At 46.1% G+C, this 23,084-nt stretch overlaps 1 protein-coding gene across 1 annotated transcript; it reads left to right on the top strand.

The window, feature by feature from the left end:
* The first annotated feature begins 450 nt into the window (after window positions 1-450).
* On the top strand, window positions 451-22,432 carry LOC115318004 (cholinesterase 1). The gene is made up of 2 exons (XM_029977730.4): window positions 451-1,871; window positions 22,144-22,432. The coding sequence occupies exons 1-2, from the start codon at window positions 451-453 to the stop codon at window positions 22,283-22,285; spliced, it is 1,563 nt and encodes a 520-aa protein (XP_029833590.2). The 3' UTR covers window positions 22,286-22,432.
* The last annotated feature ends 652 nt before the right edge of the window (window positions 22,433-23,084 follow it).

Below are 23,084 nucleotides of genomic sequence, written 5' to 3'. Positions count from 1 at the left end.
AGAACCCGCGATTCCGTGGCCTTCACAACCTTTTTTTTTATTTGTAAGGCTTAAGAAAAATTCTGTATATTGTATATACCGAAGTTGTAAAGTGTTGGCGGCAAAGGCGAACGTGCGAGAGCTTGTTTTTAGAAGCTGTCCTCGCACAGCTGTTGCTTTACTAAAACGACGTAGATTACTCTTGCGTTCGCTGCGCTCTTATTTTACGCTTACCTAATCGAGTACAAGCTGTCACAGGATAAAAAAGGACGCGTTTGAGCAGAACGGTGCCTTAGTACTTGCGAAACACGGAGAGGCTCTTGCGAGAGGCTCGTCGTATGCTCCTGTGCACCGTAGAAACTGACAGTGTCTGATTTCTGTGTTCCTCCCTGGTCGGGAAAACCTTTTGCGAAGTAAATGCTTCATACATGGGCTATTGCCGTTCTTCTCGTCTGCGTCGCCGCAACGGACATGGAAGATGGACCGGTTGTCCAAACGAAGCAGGGGCAGCTTAAAGGACGGGTACAAACCGTCTCCGGAAAAACGGTTCAAGTTTATTTTGGGATTCCATACGCGGAGCCGCCTATTGATCACCTTCGCTTCCGCAGACCACTACCTTCGAAGTCATGGACCGGTACTTATGATGCCACCCAAAAGAGGTTTTCCTGTCCTCAAGAGTTCAACCCAGCGGTGGCCCAAATTGAAACGGATCTATCCGAAGACTGCCTCTACCTGAACGTGTGGACAGCCAGTACTGTGAGACCGACGCGACCGGTCGTAGTATGGATTCACGGAGGAGCCTACGCCTTGGGCAGTTCTTACCAGAGCACGCACAACGGTTCTCTGCTGGCGGCAATGCACGACTTAGTGGTTGTGACCATCAATTATCGCCTCGGTATGTTCGGTTTTCTCGACGCCGGAGTTCCTGACGCTCCTGGTAACGTAGGGCTCCTGGACCAAAGACTGGCTCTGCAGTGGGTACGAGAAAACATCCACGCATTTGGCGGAAACCCGACGAGGGTGACCATCTTCGGCGAAAGCGCCGGCGCTTACAGCGTGCACGCTCACATCATATCTCCTATGAGCAGGGGCCTCTTCCACAGAGCGTTCATGATGAGCGGTACTTACGATTCCGTCGGGCTGATAGACACCTTGCTTGAGAGTGCAGATCGAGGAAGCCAGGTGGCCGCGAGACTCAATTGCACGGCACCGTTCCTTGACCTGATTAGCCACCCGGACATTGTATTAGAATGCTTACGCAGCAAGCCGATGGATACACTATTCGCTGCTGTGAGGAACTTAACTGACCCTAAACTTGCTTCGTTCGTACCGACCTATCCGAACGAGTTCTTTCCTGTTCGACCAGTTTTGGCACTGAGGCAGGGTCGGTTCGCGGACGTCGACGCCATGGTTAGTGTCACGCGTTCGGAAGGCACCGTCATGGTGGTGTCGCAGCCAGACAAACGTTTCTGGGACGAAGATTTGAGCAATGTTTCTGTGGAGGAACTAGAACCAGCTCTTCGAGAAATGGCAATCACGTGGATGGGGGACAAGTACATCGATCTCGTGGGGTATTACGCGGCACAGGCGGCACAGGATAACAAAGAGGAGTTAAGGCGAATGTACACTGAGTTTTTTGCTGACTCGATCTTCGTGTGCCCCATGAAATATTTTGCCCAGAAACATTCGGGAAAGGGCAACTCGGTATATTCGTTTGTGTTCGGCCACATGTCCCCCAAGTCGACCTTGCCGATGTGGAGTGGCGTCCCCCACCTGGCGGACGTCCCATATTATTTCGGGGTACCCCTTTGGGACTATGACAGCTACTCAGACGAAGACCGGAACGCCAGTCAAGAAGTTATGACAGCATTGTCGTCATTCGCAAGATATGGGTAAGTTTGCCGTATATGTAGACGCTACCGTCCTAGGGTCTGTGAAAAACCGTGATCTAGGAAACACGGCGAAATGATAGATTTCAATAGTTCCGTTAAAAGTGATCTCATTGAAATTTTTACAGGTATATATTGAAACTCGTTTGCTTGCGCTTTGCAAGATGCTTTATTCCTTGGACTCGATACAAATTCCGCTCATGGAAAAGCTGTTTTCGGCTTGCATATGTGTTCTGTCGGGAAAAAAAGTTTGTCGTGAGCGTTATTTATTCAGTGGAGATTAGCTCTTTTGTCCGACGTCCAAACCCAGACGAACTTAAATATCATGCGATAACAAAGGTTTAATAATGAATCACCCGTAGCGAATGCTCATTGCAAAGGGGGTTTGCGTTGAATCGTGTTGTGTAAGATTGGAAATTGCCCGCTATTCAGCGCATGGAACGAATAAGACCATGGTGTCCTGCAGCGATTCACTGCGAGTTTGCACAAAAAAACGGAACCAATGAGACAGCTCAGCTGGAAACAGCGCACAAATAAGCACGAGGAAGGTGTAGACGTGACCGGCGCTTGTCTCGTCTCCACCTTCCTCAGCTTGGTTATGTGTACACTCTTTCCCGTTTTGTCATGAACCAACTCGTCTGCATAGCCACTTTGAAATCACTTCAAATGAAATCTATTAGGAAGTTTTTTTAGACTTGACAAATATCTAGAATTGGCAGGTTTTTACAATGATCGTTCGAAAGCTTTGTCCGGTATTGATTATTTAGAGATTAAGCCTTCCGCCCAACAAACGCAGATTGTTGCAACAAACGCAACAAACTTCAAATTTAGAAGGAATTCATTCTGGATATTATTATCAGCTGCAGTGAGCGGGGCTCGGCCATACCGTTTTAATTTGAAAAAAAGGAATTAACTACAGTCTCATAATTTTCTTTCTAACTATTCGCGTTAACTGCTCGTAATTGGAGGTAGATTGCCTGTCTCCCAACTAGCTCATAGCAGTGCGTCGCTTTGATGAAACAAAATTTTGCTTTTGATCAAATATGTGTTTTCTGTGATTGCTCTGCTTATAATTTACACGGCGCGGAGACGCGGTCCGTGCTTTTTAGTGACCCATACAGCCCTGCCAGCCCACAAATTAAAAACCAGCAGTAGGCATAAAGCAAAAATAAATGTCAGGGATGAAAGGCAAGACGGACATTCTAGTAGAATTTACCTCTATAATTGGTCTAAAAAAATCCATAAACACAAGTTCTAAAATAACTCCTCCTTTTCTAGTCAGACTGCATTTACAAACAGACTGATGTCCATTGCCTCATCTTGCTTGTACCCACTGGTCCCAGACGTATTGCCATACCTCCTGTCGTACACCTCCATTGTCTCAATGTTTTCTGCTACATTTAGTGAGATCTCAAATCTTCGGCGTGCAAATTCAAATGCCTCGCTCAAAGTTCTGTTTTACGGTGGTTGTATATGATTCGTCTGACGCAGCTTAAACCTACCAAAATTAGCTCAACATTTACGGTCCTGTAGCCCTCACGTATCTAACTTTTGGGCGTATATTATTGGGCCCGTTTTACCTGACCTACTTTAAATCACACTGAGATGTTCACGCAGAAATGAGTTAATGTATTCTCCAATGTTCGCCACTGTAATATCTCAATGGCGATGAGCGTTGCTCTCACTGACCACAATTTAGCGAAAGGGTAAGCAACGATGATGATCCTATGACTAAGTTAACTTGCACTTTAAGCTTTTTATGAATGATAAATAAAAAAAAAGTAGTATTTTTGCCCACAATGTGCGAAGAGAGGAAAACGATAGCTGGAAAAGCAGGGTCGCGCAAAGCGGGTGAAATGGTGCCGTCACATATCTGAGGACGGAGGTGCTGCGTGGTTAGTTCCCATAGCTGTCGTGGTTGGCGTCGTGGATGCCACTCACGACCGCAACCAGTGCTCGCTGATCCGCGAAGTGGGTAAGCGTGGTGGTAGTTTCTAAAGCCACCCACCATTACGCGTATAGCAACTGGATACTGCCATAGAGGGATTTCGCATAACGCGAATAATGTTTGAAGACAAGATCTTTAATGCAGACGACACGACGATTCTCTCTTGGTCGCGCCATTCTTGGCGGGACGCCAGAGTTGCCCTCTTCGCTCTCTTCACGCGGCACGGCTGACTGGAAGTCCCGACTTTCATCTCCTCGCGCCAAAAGGGCAGAGAAAAAAGGTTTTTCTACTGTTCGTGCGCGCGGTGACGACAACCCATGAGGCCGAAATCTCTGCAAAGTGTCTTCCGTTAAGTTAAAACTAAAAATTATATTAATCCACAGAAAAAAAGAGGTGATTAGAAAACCGGTGAAAAATCTACCGCCCTCAAAAACGCAATTTATCTCGACAGACAACTTTAACAAAATTGGCAACTTTGTATTTCCATACAGACGCAGGTTTGAACAAATGCTTGTTTCTTGACTTCCAAGATTCCTTCCGCATTTTGGAGCTGGTCACACGCTTATCGTGCAACGTAATAGGTGCTGTTGTAGGTGGTCAGCCGTGCCGGAAACGTACGAAACCTCCGCAGATGGGCACAAAAACAGCTTTGTTGAGGAGTTCCGGGAGCAGATTCCAAATATATTCTGGGCTGCCTTAATATGAAGGGAGGGTGTCTAACTGCCTAGAAATCCAAGACAACCGCTAATTCTGATAGATTTCGGCGATTCTGAAAAGGTCAAGGGTGATTCGGGGAGTTTTTACTCCAGTCAACATCAGTCGAAAAAATCGAACTTCTCTTCTTCGACTGATAGCGAGAGAAACGTGTCTGGTATAAAGCACGTCAACGAGCGTGCAGACGAAAATTTCTGCTCGGAAACATAGGCTCAGGGCAACCCGAAGATTGAACCCCGATTGCCTCTTGAAACGCCCACACCAAAACAAACTTCCCCCTTGTTCATTAAAAATTGCGCGACGAGCATACGACGCAATGCGTTTAATAGTGTGTGTGTTTGTTTATGCAGCCTAAACTTAGTGTGCCTCAACGGGTGCCTTGTCTCTCAGCTGTACAAGAGAAAAGTAGCCAGTGCAGTACAACTGCTAGCCTGGAGTCCTTAACGTGCATCACGCAGTAGTGATACACGACCGCACGCCGGTACGATGCTCATCCTGATCGAAACGACCAGGGGTGGGGATTGAACCCAGGATCCCTGCGTTCTGTAGCGCGAGGTGTCGCTCCATGGTAATGCTTTTGTACAGCGTCTGCTGTGCTGCTTATTCGACGATATGACGATGACGATCGATTGACATTGCCTCGATCGTGCATTATATGGTGAACTCATATTGAAATGGAAGAGTGCTGCGAGCGCTGGGCCTGAGAGCCCAGCGGCACGTCAAAAGGCATGCAATTCGCTATTTTCACTCTGAAGTTTACTGTGACCACACGTCGAAGGTCAAGGTAGACCTGCACCCAAAACTTCGAAGAGGTAGGTCCAATATTTCGGATTTTACAACCATTTTGGCATCGGTCCGTTCCGAAATTGACGCCCGTCCGGTCCTGATGACCCGACCGCCCCCGAAATTTTATATACAGTAAGTTCGGACGCGTTTTGGCAGCTTCCCAAGATTGCCGGCAAACGATGCAGCGTTCGCTAGGCCTAACCACCTGGCCGCCACACCGGCAGCTGTGCCAACAGCCATTGCCACCCCCATGGACATAGGCTGCTCTCCACCGAATGATGAGCTCCCAAAGGACATCCGCAAGCTCAAGCAGAGCGACGAGACTCCTGACAAATTCCAAAGCCAATCCGCAACATCACGCACGACCCCACCTACTTCGGAAGACACCGACAGCGGCGAGTGGAATTCCCTTCCGTCATCGCTGAACACCGCCACCCCGCTCGGAAGCTGCATGCTGTCTCTCGAATGTCGGAAGAGAAATTCACGGTGTGGCTCCGCCCCAAAAACAACACCAATGTCTTAACCATCTCACGACGCGGCCTTGCGGCAGTAATTGCCCAGGCCGCCCTGCACCACTCACTGAACGCCTTAACACCGACCCACATCGATCAACGCAGTAATTCCATCACAATCTTGTTATATAACGAACCTGACGTTGCAAGACTGTGCAGTATACCCCGCATGACCATCGATGGGCATGCATTCGAACTCTAGGCCCAGCTGCTCTGGCCACGACGAACCTCCCGAGTGGTGTTTCGAGTGAAATCGGGCGACACCGATGACGACCTGCGGAGCAACATTACGTGTGAATCTGCCATGATTCTCGAGACCAGACGCCTGGTCAAGACCAACTAGGCCCTAATTGCATTTGACACCACCTCTCCACCGAAGGTAGTGCGAAATTCCTTCGAGCTGTGTGCCGTAAGGCCTCACGGGGTCTGCTACGTTTGTCACAAAAACGGGCAGATGCGGAGGCACTGCCCACACCGCAGTGTGCGCTTCCTGTGGAAAGGAACACGAGATTGAAGCCTGCCTGAACGAAACAGTGCTGCAACCTGTGCCGCACAGAAGGCCACACGGCTCGGGATCCGGCGTATCCAGTTAAGGGACCGACGGCCCTGAAGTACGCCCTAGTCACGCTGATCCCCGAACCCGGAAAGGGTCCCTCGGAGATGGCCAACCTTCGTCCGATCTCTGTAACCTTCACCATATGTAGGCTGATCGAATTGATAACGACAACAGCTTGTTCCTGCCGCGGCGGGTCCTGCGAACGACGAACAACCGCGAACCGCGCATCATGGTCGCGGTGGACCTCCGCAAGGCCTTCGACACCATCACACACATGGCGGTGCTGGAGGCGCTGGCGGTGGCCTACCCAGGCAAGAGACTGAACAATTTCTTAGGGAGCTTCTTGACGCACCGGACATTTCAAATCTGCTTCGGCCGGCCGGACACGCAGCAGTTTCAAAACCGATCTGTGGTACCCCAGTGGGCCATTCTGTCCCCCTCATTGATTAACTTGGTGAGGACGATGGTGGTGCGTAGCAATGCGGCCGTCCTCGGCGTCCACGTTACGGCATACGCCGACGATGAAACCATCCGGATCGAGGCCGGGGATCACTTCACTACGGAGGCCGCCGTCTGCAGCCTCCAAGGAACACTCGAAATCATCCCCCATCTTCCAACTCCAAACAGCATGGAGGTGCCGACGGTGAAAACGCAATACAGGGTGTCAAAAAAAAAAAAATTACAGTGTTATTTTTACCACAAAAGTAAACTAGGCATCGCCGAATGTTCATTCTCTGCTCAAAGCTAGCGCTAAAGGTGACAACCAGATGTCAAAGATTCAGCCCGATCCGATTCCTTGTTCAAAAGTTATAAGTGATTTTCTGAAAAGTTCAATGGGAAATGGAGCTCACTTTTGCTCGTTTTCGGTTTCTGGTGCCATAGAGCTTCATGTATTCGAAAACGCCGTTGGTTGCCATTTTCCCACTGAAATTTTCAGAAAATCACATAACTTTTGAATAAGGCAGTGGTTCCCAACCATGGATGTTTCGCGGACCCCTTGTGGATCGGCGGAGATGATGGAGGACTCCGTTTGCGGTGAGGGGAAGGAAAGACATAGGTTAATTATGATAGCGATTTTTTAAATGAATATATCTATGGGCTAGTGTGATGTAGGCTTCTCTTATTGACATATATACGAGAGAACTCACCCGAAAATTGGAACGTTTCTTTTCAATTTGAGAAAAGACAACTTTTATTGCCAGGGTTGACTGATGAGGCAGGGCTTCGCGGGCCCCTAAAATGCCTTCGTGGACCCCAAAGGGTCCGCGAATCCCCATTTCAGAACCACTGGAATAACGTATCGGATCGAGTTGATACTTTGGCATCTGGTTGTGACCTCTATCGCTACTTTTGGGCGGAGAATAAGCGTTCGGCGATGCCTAGTTTTCTTTTGCGGTAAAAAAAAAAAAAAAAAGTGTAATTTTTTTTTTTTGTGACACTTTGTACATTATTATTTCTGGCACCCCCGAACAACAGCATCGGGTTTCCGTCACCGTGGCGGGATAGCCCCTGCGACGCCGGCCGGACCGGTGGCTCCAAGTGCTTGGGCTCCCGATCCACGAGTCTGGAGGAGTGACCGAATAATTACAACAACTGAAGCAACAATGGATTCCGCTGCTCAACCTCATACGAAGGATCTCTAACAGTTTCGGCGGGGTGTACCAAAACATCGCCCGTAGGATAGCGCAGGGTGTTCTGGTGAAAAAGGCCGCCTACACAGCGCCCTGCTTTCGATTGACGAAGCGTCAGACCCAAGAATTGGAGACGTTCCACGGGGCAGCCCTGCGCGTTGTCACGGAAGCACCGCGACACATGAAAGTCGAGGAGCTCTACCGATACGCAGGGCTCCTCCCTACACTGGTAAAAACGAGTCGAGCCCACGTGAAAGGCGCCCAGGAAAGCCGCGAGCTGGCACAGGGACGCAGCCTCCTGACAGAGGACGAGCGTAACCCACCATTAGATATACCGACCCTCCACAAGCACGTTCCCCCTTGGGAGGACGTGCTGGTGATTGAGCAGCGACCAGACCCCGCAAAGACTCGGCGCCAGCGGCATACAGCGCAACGGAGCACGCGGGCGATAGGCGATACTGCCGACTCGCAAGACGATCCGAAAACACTCCATGTGTGTGTAGACGCGTTGTGGCGACCCGGGGTCAGTACAGCGGCATTGGCCGCTTTGGCCGACCACGATGGAGAAGACAATGACCCCGACGGCATGGAGCTTGGGCCTCGCGCCATCCGAGAGGGATTACAACTGGCACGGCAAGTGGTCTCCGACCAGCCCGATCGGGGATATCAACAGATTCACCTCTTCACAGACTGCACGGAGGCCCTCAGATGTCTCATCGATCTACCAAGAAAACACAGCACCGCACACGCCATCAAGAAGACGTGTGCGTCGCTAGAAAAAGACAACGGGGCCACCGTCGCAATATGCTGGATCACCGGACACGAGGGGCATCCCGGTAACGAGCGGGCCCACGAGCTGTCGAACGATGCTGCATTACACCGCTACCACTGCGGAGACCCGACGCGGCCGGTCACGCTTCGCAAAGACCCCGATGAGAATCGAATGTCGGAGCCGCCGTCAGGCGACGACGGCAGACCCTGCTCTCCATGGTACCCAAATGCGACGACCCCACACCCCGGTCCTACTACGAGGCGCACCTGTGTTCCTCAACTAGGCGCAATCGGGGTATGCGTTCACGGACGATGTCGTCGCTCGATGGCACAGCCGTAACTGTGAAACGACACAAGATACCAACCACGGCGGCGAATGCCCTACAGGGGACACTTAACAATATGGTTCTTTGCCTGTAGGTGAGAAGAGACTCCAGCACTCCGCCACTTCCTCTGGGAGTGTTCAGGCCTCGAAGAAATCCGCCGCCAGCACCGTCCCGAATGAATACAAACCTACGAAGGATAGATCCGGCCGCGCGGGCGGCAGAAAGAAACGGTGGGCGCGCTATGGATCTTCGTACGCGAGGCAGCCCTAGCGGGCCATTATTAACGAATGTAGTTTCCCTAGCCTATCATCCCCATGGGGCCTTGCGCCATCCTTTTAACAAAGATTTTTTTTTTTTTTAAACTGAACTGATATTGAAATAACATTGTGTTGATTTAGCGTCTGTACGTTTTTGGGGAATAACTGATTTTAAGGCCGCGATGTGTTTTCCCGCCAAATTTATCGGGGAAACTGAATTGGCGTATAGGTCACGGGGCGTCAAATTTTGCACTAAATTTAGCGGGGAACATGAGTTTGTCTCTAGGTCCCGTGACGTCAGGTCATGTGACATAAATGTTCCCGACAAATCTAGTGGGGAAACTGAATCGATGCATAGGTCCCGTGACGCCAATTTTTTCCACTAAGTTTAGCGGGGAAACTTGTCATTAGACAGCTTGAGTATAGCGTTGCTGGCTCTTACGTACGCAATACGCAATAGTATAGCGTACGCTAAAAATGACCTGCTCGGACCGAATTTAGTTGAGCATTACGTTTTCGATGATCTTGGTTAAATTTGCTAGAGCCGTACACTGTTAGAAAATTCCATCAATCTACGTGGAAAAATCGAATAGAACATGTCCCGTTTTCTGGAAATGCATTCATGGTGCTGTTTGCTTTCAAAAACGGGAATTGTACCATATGCATTGAAATGTGCTATTTAGGCAATAAGCATGAGCTTATCCGTATAAATAAAAAAAGCTTTACAAGACTACAGTTTATAGTCGGTTCAACTGGTATAAGCGAATTGAACGCGCCCAAAAGTGACGGATATCCAGCAATTTTTATGGAACTCTATCAGACCGCGGAAGTACAGTGCCTGTGAGCCGTGTTACGCCGCGCGCAGGAAGACATCTCTCACCCGCGCATGCGCAAGCCGCTGCCGGCCGGCGTGGGCCCGTGAGCTGCGGAGTGCTGCTGCCCGTTCGGAAGGCGAGTTCGACGTTGTTATCGCGTCGTCAGAGGCGTTCAGCGGTGCGTAGACGGCTTTGTTTTCCAAGGTACGTATACGTTAAGTTGTTCCTAACGCAGTGTTATTTTACTATCTCTAAGGGTGTCGTATATTCCAAGTTCGGGATGCCCAGCGTGTAGCGTCTCGTCTTCCCAGCTGCATAAAGCTAGGCCTTTTATAGTTCCTGATTCGGGGCGGCATACTGCCCGACCCTACTTAGTATCGATGGTATGCTGCGCTGCGTAGTTACGCGGAAAAAACTGGAGAAATGAAGTTAATGCAGAAGGACAGACAAAAACATGCATGAATTGGCGCAGACTAACAACTGTTTAATTTCTTTCTCTTCTTTCTCCCCCGACCCGTATTTCCAAAATTGCGTATAAGAAAAGGAATGGTTGTTGTCTTGAATTTGTTGGCTTCTGAACTTGATGGTGTTTGCTGTAGCTGCCTCTTTGATATACGAACTGGATGGTGTGTTTTTTGTAGCATTTACCTGGGGCCTGATGTTTGCTCCGACAAGTTTGGTATCTTATTGAGTAGATCTATTTCTTCTTGTCGCAAAGCTAGTGATGGCTCACTGACGCACGCTCCGTGTCTACCCGAGGCCATGTGAAAAGCCTCGATTATTTCACGCTTTGTTCAGTCTTTTGATCTGGACAAGATGGAAGTAGTGTCAAGGAGAGCTTTGCAGTTGCATTTTGAACAATGCGCTGCAAGGTTGCCAGGTGCTTGCAGTTGTCCGCATGCATGGTTGTGCTCCCTTAGTCTGTCGTTAAGGCATCTCCCAGTCTGCCCGACGTAGGATCTTCCACACGACAGTGGTATTTTGTATACCACACCTTCGACACATTCAACAAATTTGCTCCTGTGTTTCACTTGACACAGTGCCTTGCGGTTAGTCTCGTCCACTTCATTGTTGACCTTCCTGCATAATCCTTTGAGCCTGAAAGGGGAAGATAGCGACACTTTGACTTCGTACCTTGCGGCGATGTTTTTTATCCTGTGTGAAAAATTGTGTATATATGGCAGTACCAACCATTGGTCTTTTGTCCAAGATCTTCTCCTTGGTTTTGCACTTTCCTGTGAGTGTGGAAATACATTTTTCTGCGACAGCTACCAGTATGGGTTCAAGATAATCGCTTGCGTGTAGTCTGCTTGTCTGCCTCTGTAAACTTTCTGAGACTTTATGGTGACACGATTTTTGAATTGCTCGCCACATGCATCCTGAGGCAACACTCCTCTTTACTAACTTTGTGTGTCCAGAGTCATACGGCAGAATTCGTTTTTTTCTTCTAGTTTTGTACATCCAGCATGTGTGTCTGTAATCAAAAGTCATGTGGATGTCCAAGAACTGAAGGCTGCTTTTCTCAGGTAACTCAAAAGTAAAATCCAGTCCTCTGTGTGCTTCTCGAAACTTCTCCGTGATCTTTGAACATACCTTGTCTGTTAGTTTGTGTATTGGAAAACACACCAAAAAATCGTCTACATATCTAAAGCACTTGCTGACTCCATTTTTCTGGAAAAACCCCTGTAGTTCTCTATTTCCTTTTGCCATGTACAGGTGGTGCTGCCATGTATACACAATTTTTCACACAGGAAAGAAAACATCGCCGCAAGGTACGAAGTCAGAGTGTCACTATCTGCCCCTTTCAGGCTCAAAGGATTATGCAGGAAGGTCAACAATGAAGTGGACGAGACTAACAGCAAGGCACTGTGTCAAGTGAAACACAGGAGCAAATTTGTTGAATGTGTCGAAGGTGTGGTATACAAAATACCACTGTCGTGTGGAAGATCCTACGTCGGGCAGACTGGAAGATGCCTTAACGAGAGACTAAGGGAGCACAACCATGCATGCGGACAACTGCAAGCACTTGGCAACCTTGCAGCGCATTGTTCAAAATGCAACTGCAAAGCTCTCCTTGACACTACTTCCATCTTGGCCAGATCAAAGGACAGAACAAAGCGTGAAATAATCGAGGCTTTTCACATGGCCTCGGGTAGACACGGAGCGTGCGTCAGTGAGCCATCACTAGCTTTGCGACAAGAAGAAATAGATCTACTCAATAAGATACCAAACTTGTCGGAGCAAACATCAGGCCCCAGGTAAACGCTACAAAAAACACACCATCCAGTTCGTATATCAAAGTGGCAGCTACAGCAAACACCATCAAGTTCAGAAGCCAACAAATTCAAGACATCAACCATTCGTTTTCTTAGCCGCAATTTTGGAAATACGGGCCGGGGGAGAAAAAAGAGAAAGAAATTAAACAGTTGTTAGTCTGCGCCAATTCATGCATGTTTTTGTCTGTCCAGCATTAACTTCATTTCTCCAGTTTTTCTCCGCGTAACTACGCAGCGCAGCATACCATCAATGTCAAACCAACTAGCCCAACTCCAAGCATTCATTATTCCTACTTAGTAGTTGGGCACTAGGAGGGCACAGTTTTCGCAGTACTCCCGCATTATTATGCCAAGCCGCTGTCAACGTGCGTGCTTCAGCGCGTCGAATTAAACTTCTTTCGCCGCCAAGTTCAACCTCACATGGTTCAAAGTTTAGCGCTTGATCGGGGAGGGGGATGGGGCACTTGGAGGATGAGGGAAGATTGGATTAGAAGGCGTGGACATTGGTGAGTTATGTTTTAAGGAACGAAGTATTTTCATAAGGTCGAAAACGTAATATATTCTCAATAGAGCGTTTGAGAATCGGAGCTTGTTTTTAACTTTCTTTTTTTAAATGCGTCTGAAAGCATAATGGAGCACTGCGTTCCTCTGCTACTCGACCGTGTGAGCGATCTTGGCAGCTTACTAAATATGCGGTGAAATAAGGGTGGCACCTGCTTGATGCAGAGAAATAGTGCAGGCTTTTGCATCTTAGGAATAGTAACGCATTATCGAGCGATATTTTGAGTCGCCCAGTAAACTTATCCGCGCTGAGCCAGTGATCAATCATCGTCGTGGTAATATTCGTGTGCGTGCCGCGGATGCTCCGGGCGTTTTGCGCACTAAATTAATGCCATTTTTTCAGGACTAATATTTCCTAAATAACTTGAGCTTCTGATAAACGAATTTACTTCGAAATTACCCCGGTCGAGTTGAAACCTTTATTGTAATAGGTGGTATTCACTGGACGCCACATCGGAGCTCTCTGAACGCTGCGCATGCTCAGAGTGAACTCCCGCTTATGGCCTGAGGACACCCTTTTTATGTAGAGTAATGCTACATGCACGACGTCGTGCAGCTCAACCAGAAGTGGCTGTACGCACGACGCGCGTTGATGTTCTTTGATTGGACGACCCGAATCCTGGCCATAGTGGCAGAGCTTCGCTCTGCCAATAAAAATACTGCAGAGCCCCTCAAACAAATATTTTCGCCCCATCATGACCTAACCAACCTCGCAATTCACGAGCTTGCTCGTGAATATGCGACCAGAGTCGCGCATTATGCATGCAGCCTCACACATTCAGGAGCATGCTCGTGAATTGTAATTGGGTTTTAAATGTCAAGTTCACTTTTTTTTTTTTTGAGGATGGGATTTGACTTGTTTTTATCGCTTATCAAGTTCATTCACCTCAACGGAGTGTGATTTCTCCTTGTGATTTAAAGGAAAATACTATATATATATCACCGGAATAAAGCGATAAAACTCATGGATATATATGTTAACCGGAAGAAACTGAGAATCTCCTCCCCAGATAAAACTGAAAAGGTGTGCCATTTTGAAAACAATATAACTCCCGAAGTCCTAGGTATTAATGCTCTCAAACACAGTTAAAATCATAAACGTTCGGTTCAGCGTTTCTTTATGACTAAAAAAATCTACTTTTTTTCAGGCAGAAGCATCTTCGACTGCCACTGGATGGCACCAGGTGCTTCGAAGGAGTCAGCTTCCTCTCTGCCATGGAGCTGATGTACGCCACATACCTAAAGTACCCTGCTGAGCTGCTAGCAGCGTTGAAGTTCGTTTAGAGGTAACTATAGATGTGCCTTTCAGTTATAAAAATGTGCGCTGTGAATTTGCTTTGGAAAAATGTATCGTATGGACAGTTCTAATTCCTTCAGGTGGTAGAATTGTCTAGTGGATATTGCATTTCATGAAGAAATAAATAGGCGATTTTTTTGTCTGGGAAGCAGCAATAACTGCTAAATACTTTTTGACAGCATTAATGACATAATAGGCCGTTAGCAATAAATTATGTAGCTAATCTGTTATCGTGTTCTTGCCAACATCCTAAGCAGTTTGGCATACTTTTGAATGATGGTGTGCTCTTCAACGTATTTCCGGCAAAGCCAATTTGGCTCAAAATAGGAAATTTCGAAGACTGCAATCGACTTATTTTTCGCAAGAACCTAATTTTCGCAAATCGCCTACAATTTGAAAAAAAAAAGGTCCCGCGAACAATTCTGGTAAAATGTAAACACATTGGAAACTATATTGAGATCCCACCGCATCGTGAAAATTAGAACCCGCAAGTTATTCCAAAACTTCAACTTTGACCTCAATCGGGAAATATTGAGCCGTCGAAACATATTTCGTTTACATTATATAATATGGTACAAGTAAAAAAAGTTCAAATTCTGTTTTCATTTGGCAATGTGCAATGTTTCCGAAACTTATAGGAACACACCAACTGTTCATTACCTCATAAAAGTGCTAACTTGTCGGTGGCCAAACGGCAACTATAACACGTTGCTTAATGCAACAATTTTGTGCGCTACGTCATGGATTGATGTAATCTCCAGAGGTAATACAGTAGCGTGTTCCTTTGGTGAGTACTGTACATATACAGGGCGTTTTTTTTTTATTCTTACAGATTTGTTTAAAGAAAGCCATGAAAGCTACACTTATTCGGTTTCTGCAAGTGAGTTATACGCCAATGGGGACATTATTTGGGTGTCTAATCTTTGCGATTAGTCGGCTAATTAATTAAAATGTGTTAAATAACTTTTTAATTAGTGAAAATAGACATATGGTTCCAATTAGAAACTTGCTGAGCGTTATCGAAAACCACTAAATCAGCCATTTTTAGAAAGACTTTCAGCGCGTGAGAAGCGTAGTAGTGCATTTAAGTTACAACTCGTGGAGCACATAAAAAGCTAGCTGTCGCGGTAAGGCGCCTGTGCGATTTTTCTGTCTCTTATTTAGCCCCAGCCTTGTACCTGCTCCACTAGTAGCTTCAGCGCACTGTTGCTCTTTTCACGCGCTCAAAGTGTTTCTATAAATTACTGATTTAGGGGTTTTGGACGACGCTCAGCAAATTTCTAATTGGAACCATATGACTATTTTCAGTAATTAAAAAGTTAATTAACAAATTTTAATTAATTATCCGACTTATCGCGAAGATTAACCACCCCCAAATGCCCCCTGGGCGTATAACTCACTCGCACAAATCGGATAAGTGTAGCTTTCATGGTTTTTTTTTTTAAACAAATCTGTAAGAAAAAAAAAAAAAAACAAAGCGCTCGGTGTAGCAGGCGCATAACGATTCCTCAAACGTATTGCAGTATTCCCATGTATATATTAAGGGTTTCATTCAGCTTGGTCACACTTTCGCTGAGGCATTGTCAATTACATTAAACAAAGTGTCTAACTTTCGGCAGCAATTCGGAAAGAAATATGTTTTGTAGAGCAGCATATTAGCGTTAGCATTTGTGTTTGTTTGGCACGTTCAACAGCAACCTGGAACATGTTGTACCATGTTTTTGTTGAAACTTCGAACTAAGAAAGGCAAAGGCCTGATGTTAACGTGCTGCTTTCTAGACACCCTTATTCACAATTCGCTTGAAAATATTCGTTGCTCATACTAATTGGATGTGCTGCAGTAACTGCGTGACCTGCTTGGGAGAACCGTTTCTCTGTAAGTCATATTATTATGTTGCAATATAATGAAAGAATCAGGATGAATCTGGTATTCAGATACATTGTCATATAGAACCAATACTAGAACTTGTGCATCCTACGGAGCATGCAACTTATATTTTAATCCGCCTTAGTATCGATCGGCTTCAAATACATGAGCCCTTGTGCTGCAGGGGCACACGAATATACCTGTGACCGGGCTATGCTTATCAGTTAGAATAAGTAATATGAACCAAAAGACATGAATGTTCAGCATTCTAATAATGGGTGTATCTCAAAACGTCCCATTCGCATTTGAACCTTGCACATTTCGTCCTATTCTCATTTGGTCCTTCTCGTTTGAACCTTCTCATAAAATCCGAATCGTGTTTTTCGCAACTGGACCCATTCTCATTTTGCCCGTTCGCCCTACGACCGAATGGCATTACTTCGGCATGCGTCTAACGTTGTTATGCCCTCGCGGCTTTGTTGATGAGCCTTACCTTGCTTGGGCCCCCAACATACCATTAGGTATATGTTATGTGTAGAGGTGCGCACTCAGAATCGTACAATGACGCGTCCTTCCCTTCCTCTAAGCAAACGAAAAAAAAAAAAAAAGCGATGAACATTTATTTTGGAAACTTTGTTTGAACAGAAATAGCATACATATTAGCAGTGGTTCTCAACCATTGATGTTTCGCGGACCCCTTGTAGAAAGGCGGAGATGGAGGGCCCCGCTCGGGGTGAGGGGAATAGAAAGGTATAGGCTATCATAATAACGATTTAATAAATGAATATAACTAATTGCTAGTGTGAAGTAGACTTATCTCATTCACAAACGCACGAGAGTACTCACCCAAAAATTGGAACGTTTCTTAACGACGTGAAGAAAGACAACTAATATTGTCGTGCTTGACTGATAAGACATGGCTTCGCGGACCCCTATAGATGCCTTCGCGACCCCTATTTGAGAAACACTGCAATATAGAAGTGGTGGCATTGTCCCAGGTCGAGAGACCCCAAAAAACGTGACATTTCGCAATATGATCTGGCTGCGATAAATAGTTGGTCTGTTTTATTGTCAGCTAGTAGCTTTTCACGACAATCTCGACGCACTGCTAAAATCCTTGGCAGAGAGAGTATGCCTGTAGCGTGGCACACACACACACGCACGCACAAAATATATCAATGTACTTATTAATATAACCCCCCCCCCCCCCAAAAAAAAAAAAAAAAACGATTTTCGTATAGAACGAGTCAAGTGCGACGGGTCAAAGCGAGATATTTTTGAGAATGGCTGTTTTGTAAAGGGCCAGGTGAAAAGGGCGAAACGAGAACGGACTCAAATGAGGAGGGTTGAAATGCGAAGGACGAAACGGGAAAGGACCAAATGCGCCAGGTCCAAGAGAGAAGATCTTTTTGAGAAGGGTTGTTTTGAGAAGAGCCAAGTGAGAAGGGCGAAACGAGAACGGGCTCAAATGATAACCTCCCTCTAATAATAACCAGAATATTCTGCTTAAGCACTCCAGGCAAGTTTTTTTTGTAATATTGCATTTACTGGTACTGTGAATTCCTTTTTTTAACCGAAGTATCGTTGGGTACAACTTTACTAGACAGGCGAGCTGGTTAATATGACATTCTACAAACCGAGATGGAGGCTTCGAAGACATACGTTTCAATTGAGACGGATGTGTTCGTCCTTCTTTGTAGCTTCCGTCTCGGGTTGTAGAATGTTTTAGCGTTGTGTGCTGACACAAGATCCGAAATGTGTCCAGTTATTACTGAGAACTGATGCCAGTAAGCTGAATCGTTTTTTTTGTTGTTGTTTTTTTTTTTGTGTACAATCACAATTCGTGTTGATGCAAGGATCAGACTTGGAGGCTCATGGTGTCTGCACGGACTGTCCAAATTAAGGGCGTGTCTCGGCTTGAAAGTATACTATAGACGAGGTTTAGATTTTGTCCAGATTGGATTACTAACCTATAGAGAAGTTAAAGAAGGAGCCAGGAACTCCTTAGCTTCTGTTATACATCCTCCTCTAAGAAATCCCACCCATTATTTATGTTATCTTTTTTTTTCAGGCGACTTGTGGCAATGAACCCGCAGGAGGGGTCCCGGCAGTCGTCAAGAAAAGTTGCTCTGGTGCATCTGAAGGCGCAGGGAGCCCTCCAAGAGTTCTCGAAGTTCCAAAAGAAGTGGAAAGAAACTTCGGTGCTTGTTTAGATTAATCTTTCTTTTCTATTGTTAATATTACAATTTGTTGTATAGGCCAAGATGGTTCTTTTCGAGATGTAGCATGTTAGCATAATTTTTTGTCACATTTTTTTAGGGGACTGCTCACTTTGATATTGTTTTTATGGCTGAGCTGCCCCCCAAAATATTTGCGGCATGAACTGTGTTTTTTTTTTATTGTGTATCTGCTCTAGTCATTTAAAAGAAAAATAAATGTAAATATTTTTGAAGCAGCAAACTGTTCAGTCTTCTTTGCAATGGGTCCGTTGCTATGGGTTGGAACCAAAAGGACCAAGCGTGAACTTAGTTTGATAACGATTTTTTTACAAATGTTTATCTGCCTTTATCCCCGTCACTACATGTACAATGCTCTCTAAACTTGACGTAGCATGTGAACACTTTCTCATGGCATTCCTGGCTTTTCTATTGAGTATATATGTCACAGATTCATTGTTCTGTTTTCAGGATAGTGCTCGCATTAGATACGACAGTTCAAATTTTCCATACATACAAGTTTAGGGAACATTTGCGCATTGCAGGTAATTTTATGTTGGAAAGACGTGCATCAAGTTGCGCCTGCAAACTGCCAGGACATCCCTGTTTTGCATGTCGCATATCAACTTTTTCAAGGAGGAGCTTGGCATGTGACATACAAAGCCCGGATGTACTCATGAATAGCGGCAGTAACATAAAATGGGGCGAGTACTATCACGAACAAGACTGAACTTTTCCGTACGTACAAGAAATGTAACCTGTGTCGTTTTGGACGCATTGGAACATGTAATGTACTTCGTAAAAATGGTACATGTACTGGCATGGCTTGCAACAGAACATGTGCTGCTGTGTGCCACGATGGTACATTTCCTGTAGCATACAGTACTTGTTCCGTGATGATGGTGTATGGAACTTGTTGTGGCTGCCCATATAGCAACAACATGTCCCGTACTAAAGAGGTATGGAACATGTTCTGTAGTCCGGTAATACAGTACATGTTGTGGCAACAAGGTTAGCATGTATGTGTCTCATATTTTGACAGGAGTTTTTCTAACAGTGTAGAATTCCCCGTGCTTATAGCGCAACCATGCTCCTGTAAAGAAATGTTGAAAAAGAAAACGTGTCCAATTATTTTATTTCAAATTAAACCAAACCACAGCTGCCTCGTCAAGCGCGCTTTTCTGCGGGGTACAGAGGCTACGAGTACGAGTGCGTAGCCAAATTCGATCACGGAGCCTCCGTCAGTCGTCCCGTGGAAATGGCACCTTTTATCGATGCTATCGCGGAATGAAATCCATGACGTACTGATGTCCGGTGCATAGTGAGAACTTCGGCGATTTCTTTTAGAGTAATTCGTCCGTCGGCGATGAACTGCGCGAATAGGCTTAGCGTTGAGCAGATCGCGGCTTTGACGCACATTCCGAGCGGCGAACATTTTCACTCTGCACTCCTTCAGCTGCACGGCGATCTGATTCGACCGCGGTAAGATTGCCGAGCTGAACACCACGCAATTTCACGTAACACAGAACTTCGAAAACACCACGTCGCCCTTGCCACCCTCACTCTCCGTTCTTAGCAAACAAACCTCGGCGCCTCGGGACACCTCGCCAGTGAGCAGTGTTGTACGGAACGGCGTTCCAAGGAACGGCGTTCCTGGAACGCGTTCCTTTTAGGAGGAACGAAGGAACGCCGCCGTTCCATTTTGCATCGCTGGAACTGGAACGGGAACGCGTTACATTTTTACTGGAACGGAAAGAGTAACGGCGTTCCCTTTTTTCGTCCAGTGGGGTAATTTTTATTTTGTTTCGAACAGGAAAATTTTGAAAGTACAAAAACACTATCTTTACGAAGTGCAGGATCTCGTTATCTTTTTGGCTACTAATCTTGTGGATTATTTTGTGTGGTCCTCGCTTGCTAACAGTTTCGAGTGCAGGAGAGCTGGTGGACATTGATTCATTTTTGAGTGCCCGAAACTGCGGTACAAAAAGCAAGGCTTTTAGTCGTAGGAAATGACAAAGAAAGATGGTTGTTTCAAGCTCAGCTACTTTCTTTGGTTCCACGAATCCTCATACACCCAGAAATCTAAGGCCGACTACAGCCACTTGTGATCTTCCATAACGAGGCCTAGAGTTACAACAAGATCACAGACTGCCAGACATCGAACGCACCCTTGTGTCCCGAACATTGGTCACTTAAAAGATACAAAAAAAAATATTTCTTCTCTTGTCCCCCTCCCTCCCCCCCCCCTTCCCGTCCTCCCCCCCCCCCCCCCCCCCCCACACACACACACACACAAACACACCTTCAAAATGAACAACAAAGCCAACCTTACAAAGAAGTAATTGTAGTTTTTAAGACGGACCTTTCAAAAGCCCTACCCTCTCCTCGATTGGCGCGTCTTGCGGCCGGCAACATCGAGAAGCAACTGTTGTTAAGTTCGAACAGGGGACTTCGCTCAATTGAAACGTGGGAGGTTGCTGTGAAACGCTCGTACAATGTTGGGTAAAAGTACATTCGGCTCGTCTGAATCGTCCACTACAAACATAAATATGTTTAAAAGCTGAGATTTTTAACTTGAATATATCAACAAATGAAACCCTGCTTCCGCTTGTTTTTTTCTCCTGTTGCCCTTCCGTAAGGACATACACACTCGTATGATGACTTCTAATGCGTTAGATAAAAAGAAAAATCTCTGCTTGAATAAACTAAATATAGTAATTAGCAAAATACAAATGTAACGTATATGTAACGATACGTTCCATTTTTTAAACTGTAACGGGAACGAGTTCCTTTTTCACAGATGTAACTTGTAACGGGAACGCGTTCCAAAAATCAGAAGGAACGAGGAACGAGCTTTCGTTCCTTTTTTTGAGGAACGTGTACAACACTGCCAGTGAGTCCTTTGACTTCTCTCCTTGATGCGCGTCTGCTAGTTGTTAGACAAAAACAACGTACCGCTCCAGTTATTTCGTCTGCCCTCTCTGAAAGGCGAAGTCGAGCTCGCTCGTAAAGACCTGCGCTTCCGAAAGTCGCAGGAAAGGTAAGACGGACGCAGACGACGTTGCAAAGGAGCAGACGACGCTCAGATAGGGGGTCGCGATCAGCCAATCAGGGCTCGGCGCTCTGACGTCACCGCTACCCCCTGCGCAGAACCAGACGAACTTGCCTTCCGCACAGCTTGCTCCTTGTCTTCTTCCAAACGTAGTGTTCGTATGCTTAAGGCCTGTTCACGGAGCACATTTTTTAGGCGTTACGTATAAGTCACTGAGACATTCGTCTCTCGAACGTCGCGTGCCAGGCTATATCCTCGAACTGGTAGCACGCTTAATGCGAACCACGGACGTCCCGATGACCTGTGCGCAAGCTGACGGAAGCTGTTGCAACGTAGCGTCACGTAAGAAAAAGGGGGCTGTGTGAACCATCTATTATGCAGCACGCTGTCAAGAGACTACTAAAGTTTAGTATCCTTTAAAGATCTCATAGGATGAACCCGTATACTTTTGTTCAGCAGAACATATAAAAGCCGATGATGGCCAGGTATTGTGATCCATTGGTTAGCCAGCACCTTCTCGACCGCCGGATGTACCAGTGTTTTCACTTGAGAAATACACATTCCGTCTCATTAGAAGTTGGTCAGGGAATTTCGATAACAGGCTGATGCAAGATATGGAGAAGTTGAAAATATTGAGAACATAATTTTGGTAGGCCCCCTTGAAATAGTTGGCCACTGTTTTCTCCGCAGGTCACCGATGCTTGACGGCGTCAACTGGACACAATACACTCCCTGGGATCCTGCCGTCTTGTGGCTTCAACCCGGGAATTATTCTACGCAGTACGACATCGGCGACAAAAACTGCGACTTCTGGAAACAGTTTATGGAGTAACGTGATCCGAATCGATCACGTACTCTCCGGAGGGAACAAATAAGTTCTCCGGGGGACTCTGACTCTCTGACCACGAGAAAAATTCAAAAATGACCTTTACCTCTAAAGCCCTCTAATAAATGACACGCATTTTAAAGAAGTAGTCACTCAAATTGGTTCAGGAGACATTAGAATGTATTTTCGGGGAGTGTGAGAACGCATTGTTCATCAATTGCCATCCTCCTCATAAGAGTGGTAACTTGGGCGAGTTGGTGAGGCATTGCAACCAAAAAAGGGCAAAAATTAGACGAAGGACGAGTGAGAGGAATGTACACGACAAGCGCCGAACGCTTGTCGTTTTCGCCGCTTGTCGCGTACACTCCTCTCACTTGTCCTTCGTCTAATTTTTGCCCTTTTTTGGTTGCCATCCTCCTATACGAGATAAACGTGCACTATGAGAACGCCAAGATCACTTGTCACCTTTATTCGGACTACTCTTCACAAGGTTGCGCATCAAGATTGCGCCAGGCAGCTAACCTAGACACTTTTTTCATCTAATTTTTTATCACAACAACCATCTCGAAGACTTTTTTTGCTAACACCTCCTCACCCTATTTGTTCTCGTCTCGACCATTCTTTAAGTTACGTAATATTTGATCGCCCAGTCTCCATTATCATTGACAATAAGAGACAGGAGTGCACTACGTGACCACGTGATTTCTATAGATTATACATATATAGTTTCCACAATTACCCTCTTCTTTCCAAACCCTCAAATTATAGATTACAGTGTTCTAGTATATTGTTAATTTCGTGTTCA

The sequence above is a fragment of the Ixodes scapularis genome, unplaced genomic scaffold (genome assembly GCF_016920785.2).
Source record: "Ixodes scapularis isolate PalLabHiFi unplaced genomic scaffold, ASM1692078v2 PGA_scaffold13__105_contigs__length_92229423, whole genome shotgun sequence".
NCBI lineage: Eukaryota > Metazoa > Arthropoda > Arachnida > Ixodida > Ixodidae > Ixodes > Ixodes scapularis.
The sequence above is the reverse complement of the archived record's forward strand: the minus strand, read 5'-3'. Positions and strand labels throughout refer to the sequence as shown.